This window comes from Crocuta crocuta, unplaced genomic scaffold (assembly GCF_008692635.1).
Source record: "Crocuta crocuta isolate KB4526 unplaced genomic scaffold, BGI_CrCroc_1.0 scaffold352, whole genome shotgun sequence".
NCBI lineage: Eukaryota > Metazoa > Chordata > Mammalia > Carnivora > Hyaenidae > Crocuta > Crocuta crocuta.
Window position 1 is genome coordinate 3,661,605 of NW_027532169.1, and position 13,132 is coordinate 3,674,736.

The 13,132-nt window shown below is 49.4% G+C and overlaps 2 protein-coding genes across 2 annotated transcripts in view; both read left to right on the plus strand.

The window, feature by feature from the left end:
• The window catches only part of GIP (gastric inhibitory polypeptide), a 3,965-nt gene extending 3,179 nt beyond the window's left edge, over positions 1–786 (plus strand). Inside the window, exon 4 of the mRNA XM_077776870.1 lies at positions 777–786. Coding sequence (XP_077632996.1) covers positions 777–786 — 10 coding nt within the window. The remainder of the gene's footprint in view (positions 1–776) is intronic.
• A 5,616-nt stretch (positions 787–6,402) lies between these two features.
• The window catches only part of SNF8 (SNF8 subunit of ESCRT-II), a 9,055-nt gene continuing 2,325 nt past the window's right edge, over positions 6,403–13,132 (plus strand). The window contains exons 1-6 of the mRNA XM_077776809.1: positions 6,403–6,548; positions 6,882–6,932; positions 9,518–9,656; positions 11,199–11,303; positions 11,940–12,012; positions 12,926–13,067. Coding sequence (XP_077632935.1) covers positions 6,495–6,548; positions 6,882–6,932; positions 9,518–9,656; positions 11,199–11,303; positions 11,940–12,012; positions 12,926–13,067 — 564 coding nt within the window. The 5' untranslated portion in view covers positions 6,403–6,494. The remainder of the gene's footprint in view (positions 6,549–6,881; positions 6,933–9,517; positions 9,657–11,198; positions 11,304–11,939; positions 12,013–12,925; positions 13,068–13,132) is intronic.

Consider the following 13,132-nt stretch of genomic DNA (forward strand, 5'->3'; position numbering starts at 1 on the left):
CATCTTGCACAGGGTTTGAGGTTGGGGGCCCCACACCTGGGTTCAGATCGTCACCCCAGCACACGCTAGCCCATTCATAAGGCTCTCTGGACCTCCGTGTGTTCATGACCATCAAGGCTTATTCAGACTACTTCATGGGATGTGTCGTAAGATAATTAATAAGATTAATTATCTTTAAATAAGATAATCCAAGGAAAGAGAGTTCAGTAACGTGAGCAGCTAGGATTACTTCTTGACCTTTCGTTGCCACTTGGTCCGGGTGAGAGGCTGCCTGCCCACCCCATCCTTCCCAGCTTTCCCTCTGTCGTCTTGTGGAGTTGGAGGCATGCCACCCCTCTCTAGGTCCTTGAATGGACCTCACCAGCTAGGAAGTCCTTTCATCTATCATGTCCCTGGAAGCAAGGGCTGACTAACACCAGGAACAACAGATCCACCTACCTGAAGGATACTCATTCAAGATGCAAACACTGAGGCCTGGAAGCCAAGACACATTTCCATACTGGCAAGCCAGGGAACAAATCCGGGATGGCTTCCTGTAGAGGGCGCAAAGGGAAAGGGTGTGTGTGACCAGAACAATGGAGAAGAGAATGAGAAATTCTCCACAGGAAAGTGGGCGCCTTCTGGAATTGCTCTGATGGCTTATAATTTAGAAGGTAATTAGGAGGTAGAGGCAGCTGAGCCATGGCTGGACCAGGATGGGTTTGCTTTGCCCGCTAAGTGGGTAATGACCCCCCCCCCTCCAACCGCACTACCCCTCCTCTTTCCTCTCTCCCCAGGTTTCAGTGACTCAGACCCAATCCAGCTCAGGCCCGGACTCTGCCCTTCACTTACTCAGGTCTCACCTCCTCTCCCGGGTACCCGAGAGAAGCCAAACCAATAAAGTTTAAGCTGAAATAAATCCTTGCGCCCATTGTCAAAACTCATTCAAGTGTCTACTGAGCACTGCCAGAGGATGTTTACTGTGTGTGTATGCCAGCCAGTGCAAAGGAGACATGGCTCTCCCTGGCGTCTATAATTCACCTCTTGATTCTACGAACACTTATTGGAAAGTTAATATTGGCAGGGGCTGAGCTAACCACCGGGAATACAGCACTCAAGGAAATGGGCGCAGTCCTTGCCCCTGAGGAATCTGCCTTCCCGTGATGGAGACAGACCTTAATCTTAAACCACTGCACACACATTAATGATCCGGTAACATCCTGAGCTGTGTAAAGAAAGACTAGGATGCTATGAGAAAGACTGGAGCGGCCCCCTTTAGGTAGAGTGGGGAGTCAGAAGGGCCTCTTTGGGAAAGTGACATCCAAGTTGAGTGAACCTGCAAGGGTCAAATAGCCAAGGGGTGAGGGGAGCCTTACTAAATATTACCCCAGTGTCATCACAAAGCACAACAGGCAATGGGGAGGTGAGCGCAAACAGATTCCGGACGGGTAGGCAGAGGCAGGGTCTTAAAGGTCATATTGAAGCTTTTGGAGTTTATCCTCAGAGCAGGGGCAAAGTCCCGAAGGATTCTGAGCAGGGGCACGTTTGAAGATCTGTTTGCCTTCCCAAACAATCATGAGTGAGGGTTATATACTGGGATGAACCAAGATGAAAGCAGAAAAGAAAGACCATTGAAGAGGCTCTTGCAGGATTCAAGGCTTGCCCTAGCCTGACGGTGGTAGGAGTGAAGGGAAAGGGGCCCAATCCGTCTGTCCAAAAATCAGGACCTTTATCTTCCAGTGTTCAAAGCTCCCCCTCCCCCCTCAGTCCACCGCTTTCCCCCAGTGCCTGGTATCCACAGAAGACAGGGCTGTCTACCCCCCTTTCAATCGGGTCCCCTTGCCTGGAATGCCCTTTCTCCCCTCGATCTGGTCCTATTTTCGTAGACGAGAGCCAAACACACCTCGATTCAAAGATTCAGATCACGTGCTAAGTCTGTGACTTGGCAAGTCAGTGCCTCTCTTAGCCCGTTTCCTGTCTGTGAAAAGAAGATTCAAGTACCCAACTCCTAGGGCTGAAGTAAGTATTAGTTAAGATCATGCCTGGCACAAAGTAAATGGTCAATAAAAGTTACTTTTGTTATTATTCTAAGCCTCAATGTAGAGGGGCGCCTGGGTGGCTCAGTAGGTTAAGCCTCCTACTTTGGCTCAGGTCATGATCTCATGGTTTGTGGATTCGAGCCCCACATTGGGCTCTGTGCTGACAGCTCAGAGCCTGGAGCCTGCTTCGGATTCTGTGTCTCCCTCTTTCTCTGCCCCTCCCTCTCTCATGCTCTGTCTCTCAAAAATAAATAAATGTTAAAAATAAAACCTAAACAAAAACCAAACCAAAACAAAACAAAAAAACCAAACCTCAATGTAGAAATACAGGGGTACTCGTTTTATTTTTTTATTTAAAAATTTTTAAAAATAGCTTATTTATTTTTGAGACAAAGCACGAGTGGGAGAGAGGCAGAGAGAGAGGGAGACACAGAATCCGAAACAGGCTCCAGGCTCTGAGCTGTCAGCACAGAGCCCTATGTGGGGCTCGAACCCACGAACACGTGAGATCATGACCTGAGCTGAAGTCAGATGCCGAACCTACTGAGCCACCCAGGAGCCCCAGGGGTATTCGTTTTAAATCAGGGAGTGGCCAGCTGGATGGACTGAAGGGCTGGACCAGTAGCATAACTGAGCAAAGTGGGGAGGGTATATGACAATGGGAAAGATGGGGACTGTGAAAATGGAGGAGACAGGCTTTCTGCTGACCAAACAAAACGCTTTTGAGAACTGAATTTGCCTGAGGGCTGCCAGTGTCCAGTCTCTTCCAGCTCTGATATTTTAGAGTTTCTCTCCCCTAAACTCCTTGAGGTCAGAGAGCGTGTATGACACAATTTAGAGCATGCCTTGGCTCAGAGGGTATAGTTTAGTGACTCTCTTTGGTAGAGCTGGTCGTCTTGGGGAGAAGTTGGATCTCACTTCTGGGGCCTTGGGTGAATCAGAAAGGGTTATTTAAAAAGACCTTTGTACGATGTTCTTATTATGGGCCAGGCATTGTACGCAGTGCCTTATAAACGTCACTTAAAGCCTCATTACAACATTTTAAGATAATAACGTACTAGCTGTTAACCACGCACCACACTGCCTCCGTGAGGTAGAGAATTGAAGTCCCACGCTTCTGGCTAAGGCCAGTGAGTCACTTAAAACAAGCGATGGCATGTGTGGCGGCCTGCGTTCAGGGTACAACCGAGCTGAGCGCTTCTGAGAGCCGTTGTGACATTGTCAGGAATTTTGTGAGCAGGTTGTAAAATCACTGTTAGCTTGAAATTGGCCATGGCCAGAGTACACCATGGAAACTGACAAGTGCTATAAATCAGAGCTCCTCCTTCCCAGCCTGGAGAGGCACTTGTTAAACATTTACCAGCACATTACTGGTCAACATACTTTCTCTTAAAATTATAAGAGAGAACAAATGTGTCTGAATAAGGGAGTGAGAGTGTCCGCTTAAGTGTGGTCACGCTTAAGGTTTGTCTCAGGCCAGTGTTTGCACTTACGAGAGTATGTGTATGTGCCTTTGAGGGTATGGATAGTTAAATTTGAAGACACAAGTGTGAGTGAAGGATCAGTGCCTCTATCTTAAGGGCTCGTCCAGAGTGAGTCAAAGAGTGAGAAATGAAGCAGGTGTGCCTGTGTGTCTCAGTGAGTCATGAAGGGACCAAATTTTTGCGTCAGGGAGTGGTGCAGTAAGAATATGAAGCTATGAGAGGTGCCTGGTTGGCTCAGTTCGTGGAGCGAGCAACTCTTGATCTCTGGGTTGTGACTTTGAGCCCCACACTGGGTGTGGAGATTACTTCAAAACAAAATCTTGGTGGGGGGGCACTGGGTGGCTCAGTGGGTTAAGTGTCCGACTTTGGCTCGGGTCACGAACTCCTGGTTCCTGAGTTCAAGCCCCGCATCGGGCTCTGTGCTGACAGCTCGGAGCCTGGAGCCTGCTTCGGATTCTGTGTCTCCCTCCTTCCCTGTTCCTCCCCTACTTGCGCTGTTTTTCTCTCTCTCAAAAATAAATAAGCACTAAAAAAAATCTTAGGGGAGCCTGGGTGGCTCAGTCAGTTGAGCGTCGAACTTCGGCTCAGGTCCTGATCTCGCCGTCCATGAGTTTGAGCTCTGGATTGGGCTCTATGCTGACAACCTGGAGCCTGGAGCCTGGAGCCGGCTTAGGATTCTGTGTCTCCTTCTCTCTCTGCCCCTCCCCTGCTCACACTCTGTCTCTGTCTCTCTCTCTCTCTCAATAATAAATAAATGCTAAGAGATTTTTAAAATTAAAAAATCTTTAAAAAAGAATATAAGGTTATGAAGTCAAAGGGTGTATGTAAGGGGCTAGTTGTTTTTTGCAGAAAGGGGTGAGTAGGTATACTGAAGGTCAGCATTTTAGGAAAGGGTGTCTGGAAAGGCTAGTATGTGTTGGAGGGACAAATCTGTGTCTGGGAAAGTTTGTGTCAGGGGGACTTAGGCTACATGAACTCAGTGTGTAAGGGTATGTCTGGGGTGAATCTGAGGTAAGATGACAACAGGCTGAATGATTGTTTTAGCCTTGGTCTTTGCATCCACTGACATTTGAATCTGCTTCAAATAACCGAAAAACACAAAGTAAGAGTGGCTTTGGTAAGACAGGACATCATTTATTTCTCTTTCTTGTAAGCATCCAGAGGCTGGTAGCTCGTGGCTGGTGAGACAGTTCTGCTCCATGAAATCTTGAGGGACCCAGGCTCATTAGCTCATGGCTCCATAATCCCTTAAGGACCAACATGGTGGCTCACTATCTTCCATCCTCTTCTAATTCTTTTGCTTGAAACCTCTGGTGACATTAGTCACATTCACGATTTCACCTTGCTGATTATTCTAGATCTATGGCTCTGCTCAGCTCTTTCTGTAGACCTTTCTACTAGCACATCCGATTGACCATTGGTCATCTCTCCTGTGATGTTCCAGAGGCCCAAATTTCAACATGTTCAAAACCACTCTTATTTCTCCAGCTTCATCCTGTGTCAATCCCTGTCTCCACACCCCCCTTCTCTGAGTAACGCCACCCTGTTGCCTGAGCCAGTAAAGGGAGCATTTCCCTCCACCCACTCTGCCCCCATCTATCAGCTTTACCATTCTACCTTCCAAATATTCCCTCAGTCCCATTTTCCTGATCCTCGTGGCCACTACCTTAGTTCTAGCGCTCATCATTTTTTTTTTTTTTGTAAGTTTTATCTACTTAAGTAATCGCTACACCCAATGTGGGGCTCAAACCCACAACTCTGGGATCAAGAGTAGGCATGCTCCTTGGGCAGAGCCAGCCAGGCGCCCCCTAGCTCTCATCCCTAGGTCAGATTGCTATGATTGATTGACTTAAGGTCTATCTAGGTTGCCACCAATTTTTCTTTTTTTAAAGTTTATTTATTTATTCCCCGAGCATGTAAGCAGGGGGAAGGGCAGTGAAAGAGGAGAGGGAGAGAGAGAGAGAGAATCCCAAGCAAGTTCTGCACTATCAGCACGGAGTCCCACGTGGGGCTTGATCTCAGGAACCATATCATGTCCTGCGCAAAAGTCAAAAGTCGGATGCTTACCCAACGGAGTCACCCAGGCGTCCTGGGTTGTCGCTAATTTTTCTAAAAACAAGAATTTGATCTTCTTCCTCCCTGACTTAAGAATCCTCCATTAGCTTCTTTGTCATGTCCAATGCTGCGGAAATCACGTATGGGGCTTTCTAGACACACGGACCAATTCCACCCCAGATCCCGTGCATAACAATCATGGCCAATGTTTCCTTCTGGGTCAGGCATCGCACTAAATGCTCTGTTAAATTTTCTCCCTTCATTCTCACAACCCCCTCATGAGTAGGTGATTACTCTATACCAACGCGAGAGGCTCGGGACTCTGCCTTAAGTTACTAGACCACAGGCAGCGGGAGTGAGCTATGGGGCCACGCTTTCTCATTGGAGTCCAAGTTCTTCTTCTTCTTCTTCTTTTTTTAACGTTATTTATTTCTGAGAGAAAGAGACAGCGTGAGCAGGGGAAGGTCAGAGAGAGAGGGAGACACAGAATCTGAAGGCTCCAGGCTCTGAGCTGTCAGCACAGAGCCCGACACGGGGCTCGAACCCACGAACCCTGAGATCATGACCTGAGTCGAAGTCGGCCGCCCGACTGAGCCACCCAGGCGCCCCTGGAGTCCACGTTCTTAATTGTTAAGGCCCTCCCCAGTCAGAATCTCTGCATTTGACTCCGACAGGTCGGCTCCCTTAGAGCTGAACCGGTTGGGTTTCATGCACAATTTGGAAGGGCCGGGGCGACTCCGCTCCGGGCCCGTATTAGGCGACCGTGAGCCGGAGGCAGGGTGGCGGCGGAAGGGCAGCCGTGCCGCCACGCGAGGGTCTCGGGCACCNGCGGAGATGACGCGCGGCCCGCGCTTCCGCGTTGGGAGCCGGCGGCGGATCCCGGGACTCGGAGACCCGGGGTCCCGGCAGCGGGGCGGCCCGCGGGCCCAGGGTTGGGATGCATCGCCGGGGGGTGGGAGCCGGCGCCATCGCCAAGAAGAAGCTGGCCGAGGTGAGGAGAGGAAGGCCGACCCACAGCAACCCCCGACTCGGGAGAGGCTGAAGTCTTGGAGTAGAGCTCTGTTTCCCTCAAATCGCGCCCCCCTCCCCGCTCGGCCATCGCAATCTGACACAGGCTGCTCGGGTCCCGGGGAACGGAGATTCCTCAGCTTCCGGTGGATTGGAATGTCAGCATCCCCAGGTCCACCAGCCCTTTCCCCCCGCGTCTCCAAATTTCACGACAGACGGGTCGTCTAATGTACCTCCTCATTCCCCTTCCTAAGGAAAACCATTGAAGAGACACCCTCCTCCACTCTCAACTCACGCTGGTCTCTTTGTCTGACAGGCCAAGTATAAGGAGCGGGGAAGTGTCTTGGCCGAGGACCAGCTGGCCCAGGTGAGTCGACTGGAGGACTGGAGACAGGAAGGGAGACCCAACGGGGCGGACAGGACGCCTTTGATGTGAACTAGATCGTTTGGATGAACATTTAAAAATTTTTAAATTTACTTTTGAGGGGGGCGGGGACAGAGAGAGAGAGAGAGGAAGACACAGAATCCGAAGCAGGCTCCAGGCTCCGAGCTGTCAGCACAGAGCCCCACGTGGGGCTCGAACTCAAGAACCCCGAGGGCATGACCTGAGCCTGAAATCCGAGGCTTAACCGACTGAGCCACCAGGATGCCCCTAGGCTGTTTGGGTCAAACTAAAAATAGAGTATGTGGCGGATCCTGGTTTCTGGGCTGCTCAGATCATTTACCGACTTGCTAATAACAGTGACAGGTGACAACTTTGAATGATCACATGCTTTCATCATCCCTTGCACGTGGTGTCTGTTTTTGCTCCATGCACTGTCTTGTTGATTCATTCCGCCAGCCCTATCAGGAGGGAACTCTGCTCTTCCCAGTTGAGACTGGAGGACATTTGGGTGATTGATCCAAGGTTACCTGCATAGTAGGTGGTAGAGCTGTAGGATTTAGGAGGCTTTCACTTGAAGTGCCTGCAGATAACCTGAACGGATTGCTTACCCTGTGTCGCCCATCACCGCCACTGTCACATCTAGGTCCATTCCAGCAGCCTGTGTCAATGAGGGGGTGCAGTGCCTGTGGTTTCCTTTTCTAACACTTCCCTTTTCTGTACATGCCCCGAGTTTACCTCAGTTATTGTGACTGGTGAAGAAGAGGAGGAAGCAGTTGAGCAAGGAAGTGGGTCCTGGAACTGAGAAAAGACAGACACAGGCTGTGCCCTTTGAAAGCTCCCGCTCATAAGGGCGTCAGCTGGGAATGGTGATTATAAGGTTTCTAATATGTGGCAAATGAGGTGTTGGCCAGGAGTGGTTACTCTCTGTGGGTAGAAGATACGCTTTGTTAATTAGAGAAGGGGAAGGAATAATACCCGAGAAGTCAGAAAACCCCCAAACCATTAGTCATTTAGCTTTGGAATGCGGTCTGGTAGGCCCACACCCCTCCCTTAGGGATTCTGTATTTGAAGTTTGTTCCCAGGAAGGTCCATGACTGAAAGAGTAAACAGTCACTGCACACCTAATTCATTTTCTCTTATCTAGCCTTTCTGTCAGTGGCCAGATTTCCCTCTGATTGCTGCATTCCCTCATTAAAAAAATTTTTTTTTTAATGTTTTATTTCTTTTTGGGAGAGAGAGAGAGACAGCTTGAGCGGGGGAGGGTCAGAGAGAGAGGAAGATACAGAATCTGAAACAGGCTCCAGGCTCTGAGCTGGCTGTCAGCACAGAGCCTGACTTGGGGCTTGAACCCACGAACCGTGAGATCATGACCTGAGCCGAAGTTGGAGGCTCAACTGACTGAGCCACCCAGGCACCCCTGCATTCCCTCATTTTTAAAAGTTTGGGGCACCTGGGTGGCTCAGTTGGTTAAGCATCCGACTGCAGCTTGGGTCGTGATCTCAGGGTTCATGAGTTTGAGCCTTGCGTCTGTGCTGACAGCTTAGAGCCTGGAGCCTGCTTCGGATTCTGTATCTCCCTTTATCTCTGCCCTTCCCCTGATTGCGCTGTCTCTCGCTTTCAAAATTAAATATCTTTTAAAAAGTTTACTTATTGAGAGAGAGGTTTTGAGCGCTCACAGGTGGGACAGAGGCACAGAGAGGGAGAGAGAGAATCTCAAGCAGGCTCCTCGCTGTGGGGCTTGATTTCAAGAACCATGAGATCATGACCTGAGCTGAAATCAAGAGTCAGATGTTTGACTGAGCCACCCAGGCACTCCCCCCCACCATTTTTCAGACAAAATGAATTATGAGGTGCATCTTCAATCTACTGACAGTTTCTGTGGGAAAAAGGAAAAGAAAGCACCACATTCGATGTGCACACTGATTGTTAGAGGCATCCTGCCTTTAGAATAGGAACATGGTGGGGGGGAGGTGTGTTTTATTTTTTATAGATTTTGTTTTTAAGTAATCTCTCCACCCAATGTGGGGCTCAGACTCACAACTCTGAGATCAGGAGCTACTTACTCCACTGACAGAGCCAGCCAGGTGCCCCCAAAAATGTGTGTTTTGGAATTGAAGAAACATCATGGCATCCCAAGTCAGCTGACAGCAGCCATGAAGGGCATTCTTTTTAGAGATAAAAAGAGAAGGAATGAGGAGTGTCCGGGTGGCTCGGACAGTTGAGGGTCCGACTTCAGCTCAGGTTATGATCGCGGTTTGTGGGTTCAAGCCCCGCGTTGGGCTCTGTGCTGACAGCTCAGAGCCTGGAGCCCGCTCTGCGGATTCTGTGTCTCCCTCTCTCTGCCTTCCCCTTCCTCAGCCTCTCTCTCTCAAAAATGAATAAACGTTAAAAAAAAAGAAAAGAAAAGAAAAAGAAAAAAAGAGAGGGAACAAGACATAGCATCATAGTCAATCTGGAGGAAATAGGTGATTTTACCCCTTGCCCCGCCCCGGGCCAGGAACTTATTTCTGGCATCTGATTATCACTTGGCTGGGCCGCCCCTCACCTCCCCCGTCTCTGTCCCACAGATGTCAAAGCAGCTGGACATGTTCAAGACCAACCTGGAGGAGTTTGCCAGCAAGCACAAGCAGGAAATCCGGAAGAATCCGGAGTTCCGGGTGCAATTCCAGGACATGTGTGCCACTATCGGGGTGGATCCTCTGGCCTGTAAGGAGTTGTCTGCAGGGGTGTGGGGTCCTCACCCGTTGTCAGGGAGTCTTCTAGAAGGCCCTCCTACAAGGGCCTGCATGGAGAGCCCCCAGGTGTGGTCAGTGGCGTGGGTGGCGGAGGGCCCCCTCTGATGGGAAAGCAGGAGCCGCTGGAGCGCAGGCTGGCAGCCAGTGCACCTGACCTGCCCTTGACGGCTCTGCCGTGGGACCGTTTAATGGCCGTTTCTTCCCGTTATTAAAAAAAGAAGTTCGTTTTAATGAAAGTAGCATGTAATTATGCAGTCAGTCAACGAATGAGAAAAGGGAAAACGAGAAAGTCGCAGTCTCCTGACCCTGTCCCATAATTGGAGGGATAAATATTAACAGTCTAAGATTATCTTGCTGGACACTTTCATCATATTTATAAACTTTTTTTTTTAATGTTTATTTTGAGAGAGCGAGAGACGGAGTGTGAGCAAGGGAGGGGCAGAGAGAGAGGGAGACACAGAATCCGAAACAGGCTCCAGGCTCTGAGCTAGCTGTCAGCACAGAGCCCGACGCGGGGCTCGAACACACGAGCTGTGAGATCATGACCTGAGCCGAAGTCGGTGCTTAACTGACTGAGCCACCCAGGTGCCCCTATAAACTTTTTTTTAACATATTGGATTATGCTATAACTACTACTCTCTAGCTGGCAGCTTTTACTCAATCAACTATGGTCCTCGATGGGTTTTTGAATGCCAGGCCTGCATATTTTTCTTAGCCTTGTCTATACCATATGTCCCATTATATTTCATTGTATGCTTTAGGAAAGGAAAGCTCAGTTTTTATTTTATTTATTTTTTTATTTTTTTAACGTTTTATTTATTTCTGAGAGAGAGAGAGAGAGACAGTGTGAGCAGGGGAGGGTCAGAGAGAGAGGGAGATACAGAATCTGAAGCAGGCTCCAGGCTCTGAGCTATCAGCACGAACATGGGGCTCGAACTCATAAACCGTGAGATCATAACCCGAGCCGAAGTTGGATGCTTAAGTGACTGAGCCACCCAGGTGCCCTAAAACTCAGTTAAAAGAAAAAAAATTTTTTTTTAATGTTTATTTTTGAGAGAGAGAGAGACAGAGTGTGAGCAGGGGAGGGGCAGAGTGAGAGGGAGATGCAGAATCTGAAGCAGGCTCCAGGCTCTGAGCTGTCAGCACAGAGCATGACACGGGGCTCAAACTCATAAACCATGAGATCATGACCTGAGCTGAACTCGGCTGGCCGCTTAACCGACTGAGCCAGCCAGGGGCCCTAGAAAACTCAGTTTTGTAATATCCTGGAGCCACTTAGCCAAATAGAAATGCCTTTTAGAAGGCCCTCCCTTTACAACTGCCTGAGTCTGTGTTTTAGCGGGAATTGCCAAGCGTGTGATTGTTTTCAGGTTCCTGATTAGGAAATGGAGCCCAAGGACGTAGGCTAGGCAGGGAGGGCTTCCCACAGGATAGATGTTTTAATCCAGCTTCGAAAGAAAAGGATAGACATAAACTAACATATAACCTAGCTTTTTGTCTTTCTGTCTTTTAGCTGGAAAAGGATTTTGGTCTGAGATGCTAGGCGTGGGAGATTTCTATTACGAGCTGGGTGTTCAGATTATTGAAGTGTGCCTGGCCCTGAAGCACCGGAATGGAGGTGAGGGTGGCTAAGTCCTGTGTCTGGGCTTTGGACTTCCCTGAGAGGGAGAGAACCTTGACAGATGAGCTTGTCCATCCTCCGGTCTACAGGCCAGCCAGTAAGACCTTGAGAAGCTGTTAGGTCTTCAGAATGTGTCTCAGCCGCTTCATGCAGTTGAATCTCTGGCCGGTGTCCATGGCCAGGGGTAAATGAAATGACCGGATTGATTGTCTGTATTCTCTAGAGATTTTTGCCCAGGGAGCCCCTAGTTAGTATAGAAAACAGGGAGGTAGGAGCTAGGCCTTTTCCTCTGATACACAGTATGTCTGGGTTATGATTTTAGCATTAGTTACTATAGGCCCTGCCACTCCAAGGTAGGGTGATGCCAGGTTTTGGTGTTCCCCAAAATGTGACCTAACAGTGGTCATCCGGTGGTGTCGTCTTAATAAGCACATTGAATGGTCAGTGTTGAAGTTAAGAAAGAAAGCTTAGAACCAGTTATAAATCATTGGCCATAATTAGATATAGCCTTGATGTTACGTGAGGGCTGATAATTTTTCAGAGATGACATTGCCTTTGTTTTTTTTTTTTAACGTTTGGTTTGGTTTAGCCATAAAGGTAATCCTTCATCTGGTCTCCTCTCCCCTCCGATAGGTCTGATAACTCTCGAGGAACTACATCAGCAGGTGTTGAAAGGAAGGGGCAAATTCGCACAGGATGTCAGCCAGTAGGTCTTGCCTTCCAATCCCTTGCAATATAGAAAAGTCTTTAAAAACCAGGTTTTTAAACTAAGTTTCCTTAAAAACTTTTCTCTTTCCTGCTCATTATCTGTAGGCTCCTTTAGGAATTGTTTCATCCCAACATGCTTTTTAGAATACTGAAAGTACAGAGATCTAAAAAAAAAACCCCAAAACCACCCATTCCCAAAGGAGAAATGACAACTGTTAACATTTCGGTGTATTTCCTTCTGCGCATTATTATTTTTTTTTTTCATGTATACATGTGTACTGTTACTGTTTTTTTTCTTTTAAACTTGGGGCTGTGTAAACGCAGGATTACTCGAGGTTAAGGAAATGAGCACATGCACTCAGAAAGGCTGGGGCAGGGGCTGGGGGTCAGAAGATGGGGCCCGGCCTCTCTCTAGGGGACTTCAGTGTGAGACCNTGGTCTACACACTGTTTTGTGGGGTTTCTTTACCCCCTAATTTGAGTTCATTGCTAACTAGGAAAAAGCCAGCAGGAGCGGGCCAGACTTTCCACACAGCAGTCAGCAGCTGGTTTGCCCTTTGCAAAAATGGATAAGCGTGTTCTACTCTGCCATAGTTCACACCGCTGCCTGCTGTCCCCTGCCTTGAGCTCATTCATTCACATTTCCCGATGGGCTCCCGCAGGCGTGTTTGTGACCTCTGGCTGGGGTTCGCGTGGTTAGCTGAGTGCGGAGCCTGATACCTGGTAACGCCTCCCTCAAACGTCCTGGGCACCGTTTGGTGCCCTTTGACCCCGCCTGTTCACTCCTGGCATTGACTGTCGCCGGCCTTCTGAGTCTCCCGTCAGGGTGTCCAGCCCAGGGGCTGAGCCGGAAGCGCGCCGTCGCTAGGCCTGGCCTGCCAGAGGTGTTTCAGCGGCTCTTCCCCACCCCAGAGACGACCTCATCCGGGCCATCAAGAAACTGAAGGCGCTCGGTACTGGCTTTGGCATCATCCCCGTGGGTGGCACCTACCTCATCCAGTCCGTCCCAGCCGAGCTCAACATGGACCACACAGTGGTGCTGCAGCTGGCAGAGGTAGAGCGCGCCTTCCGAGGGCCCAGGGCCGGCGGGGCGGGACGCGCGGCGGGGGGGGCGGGGCG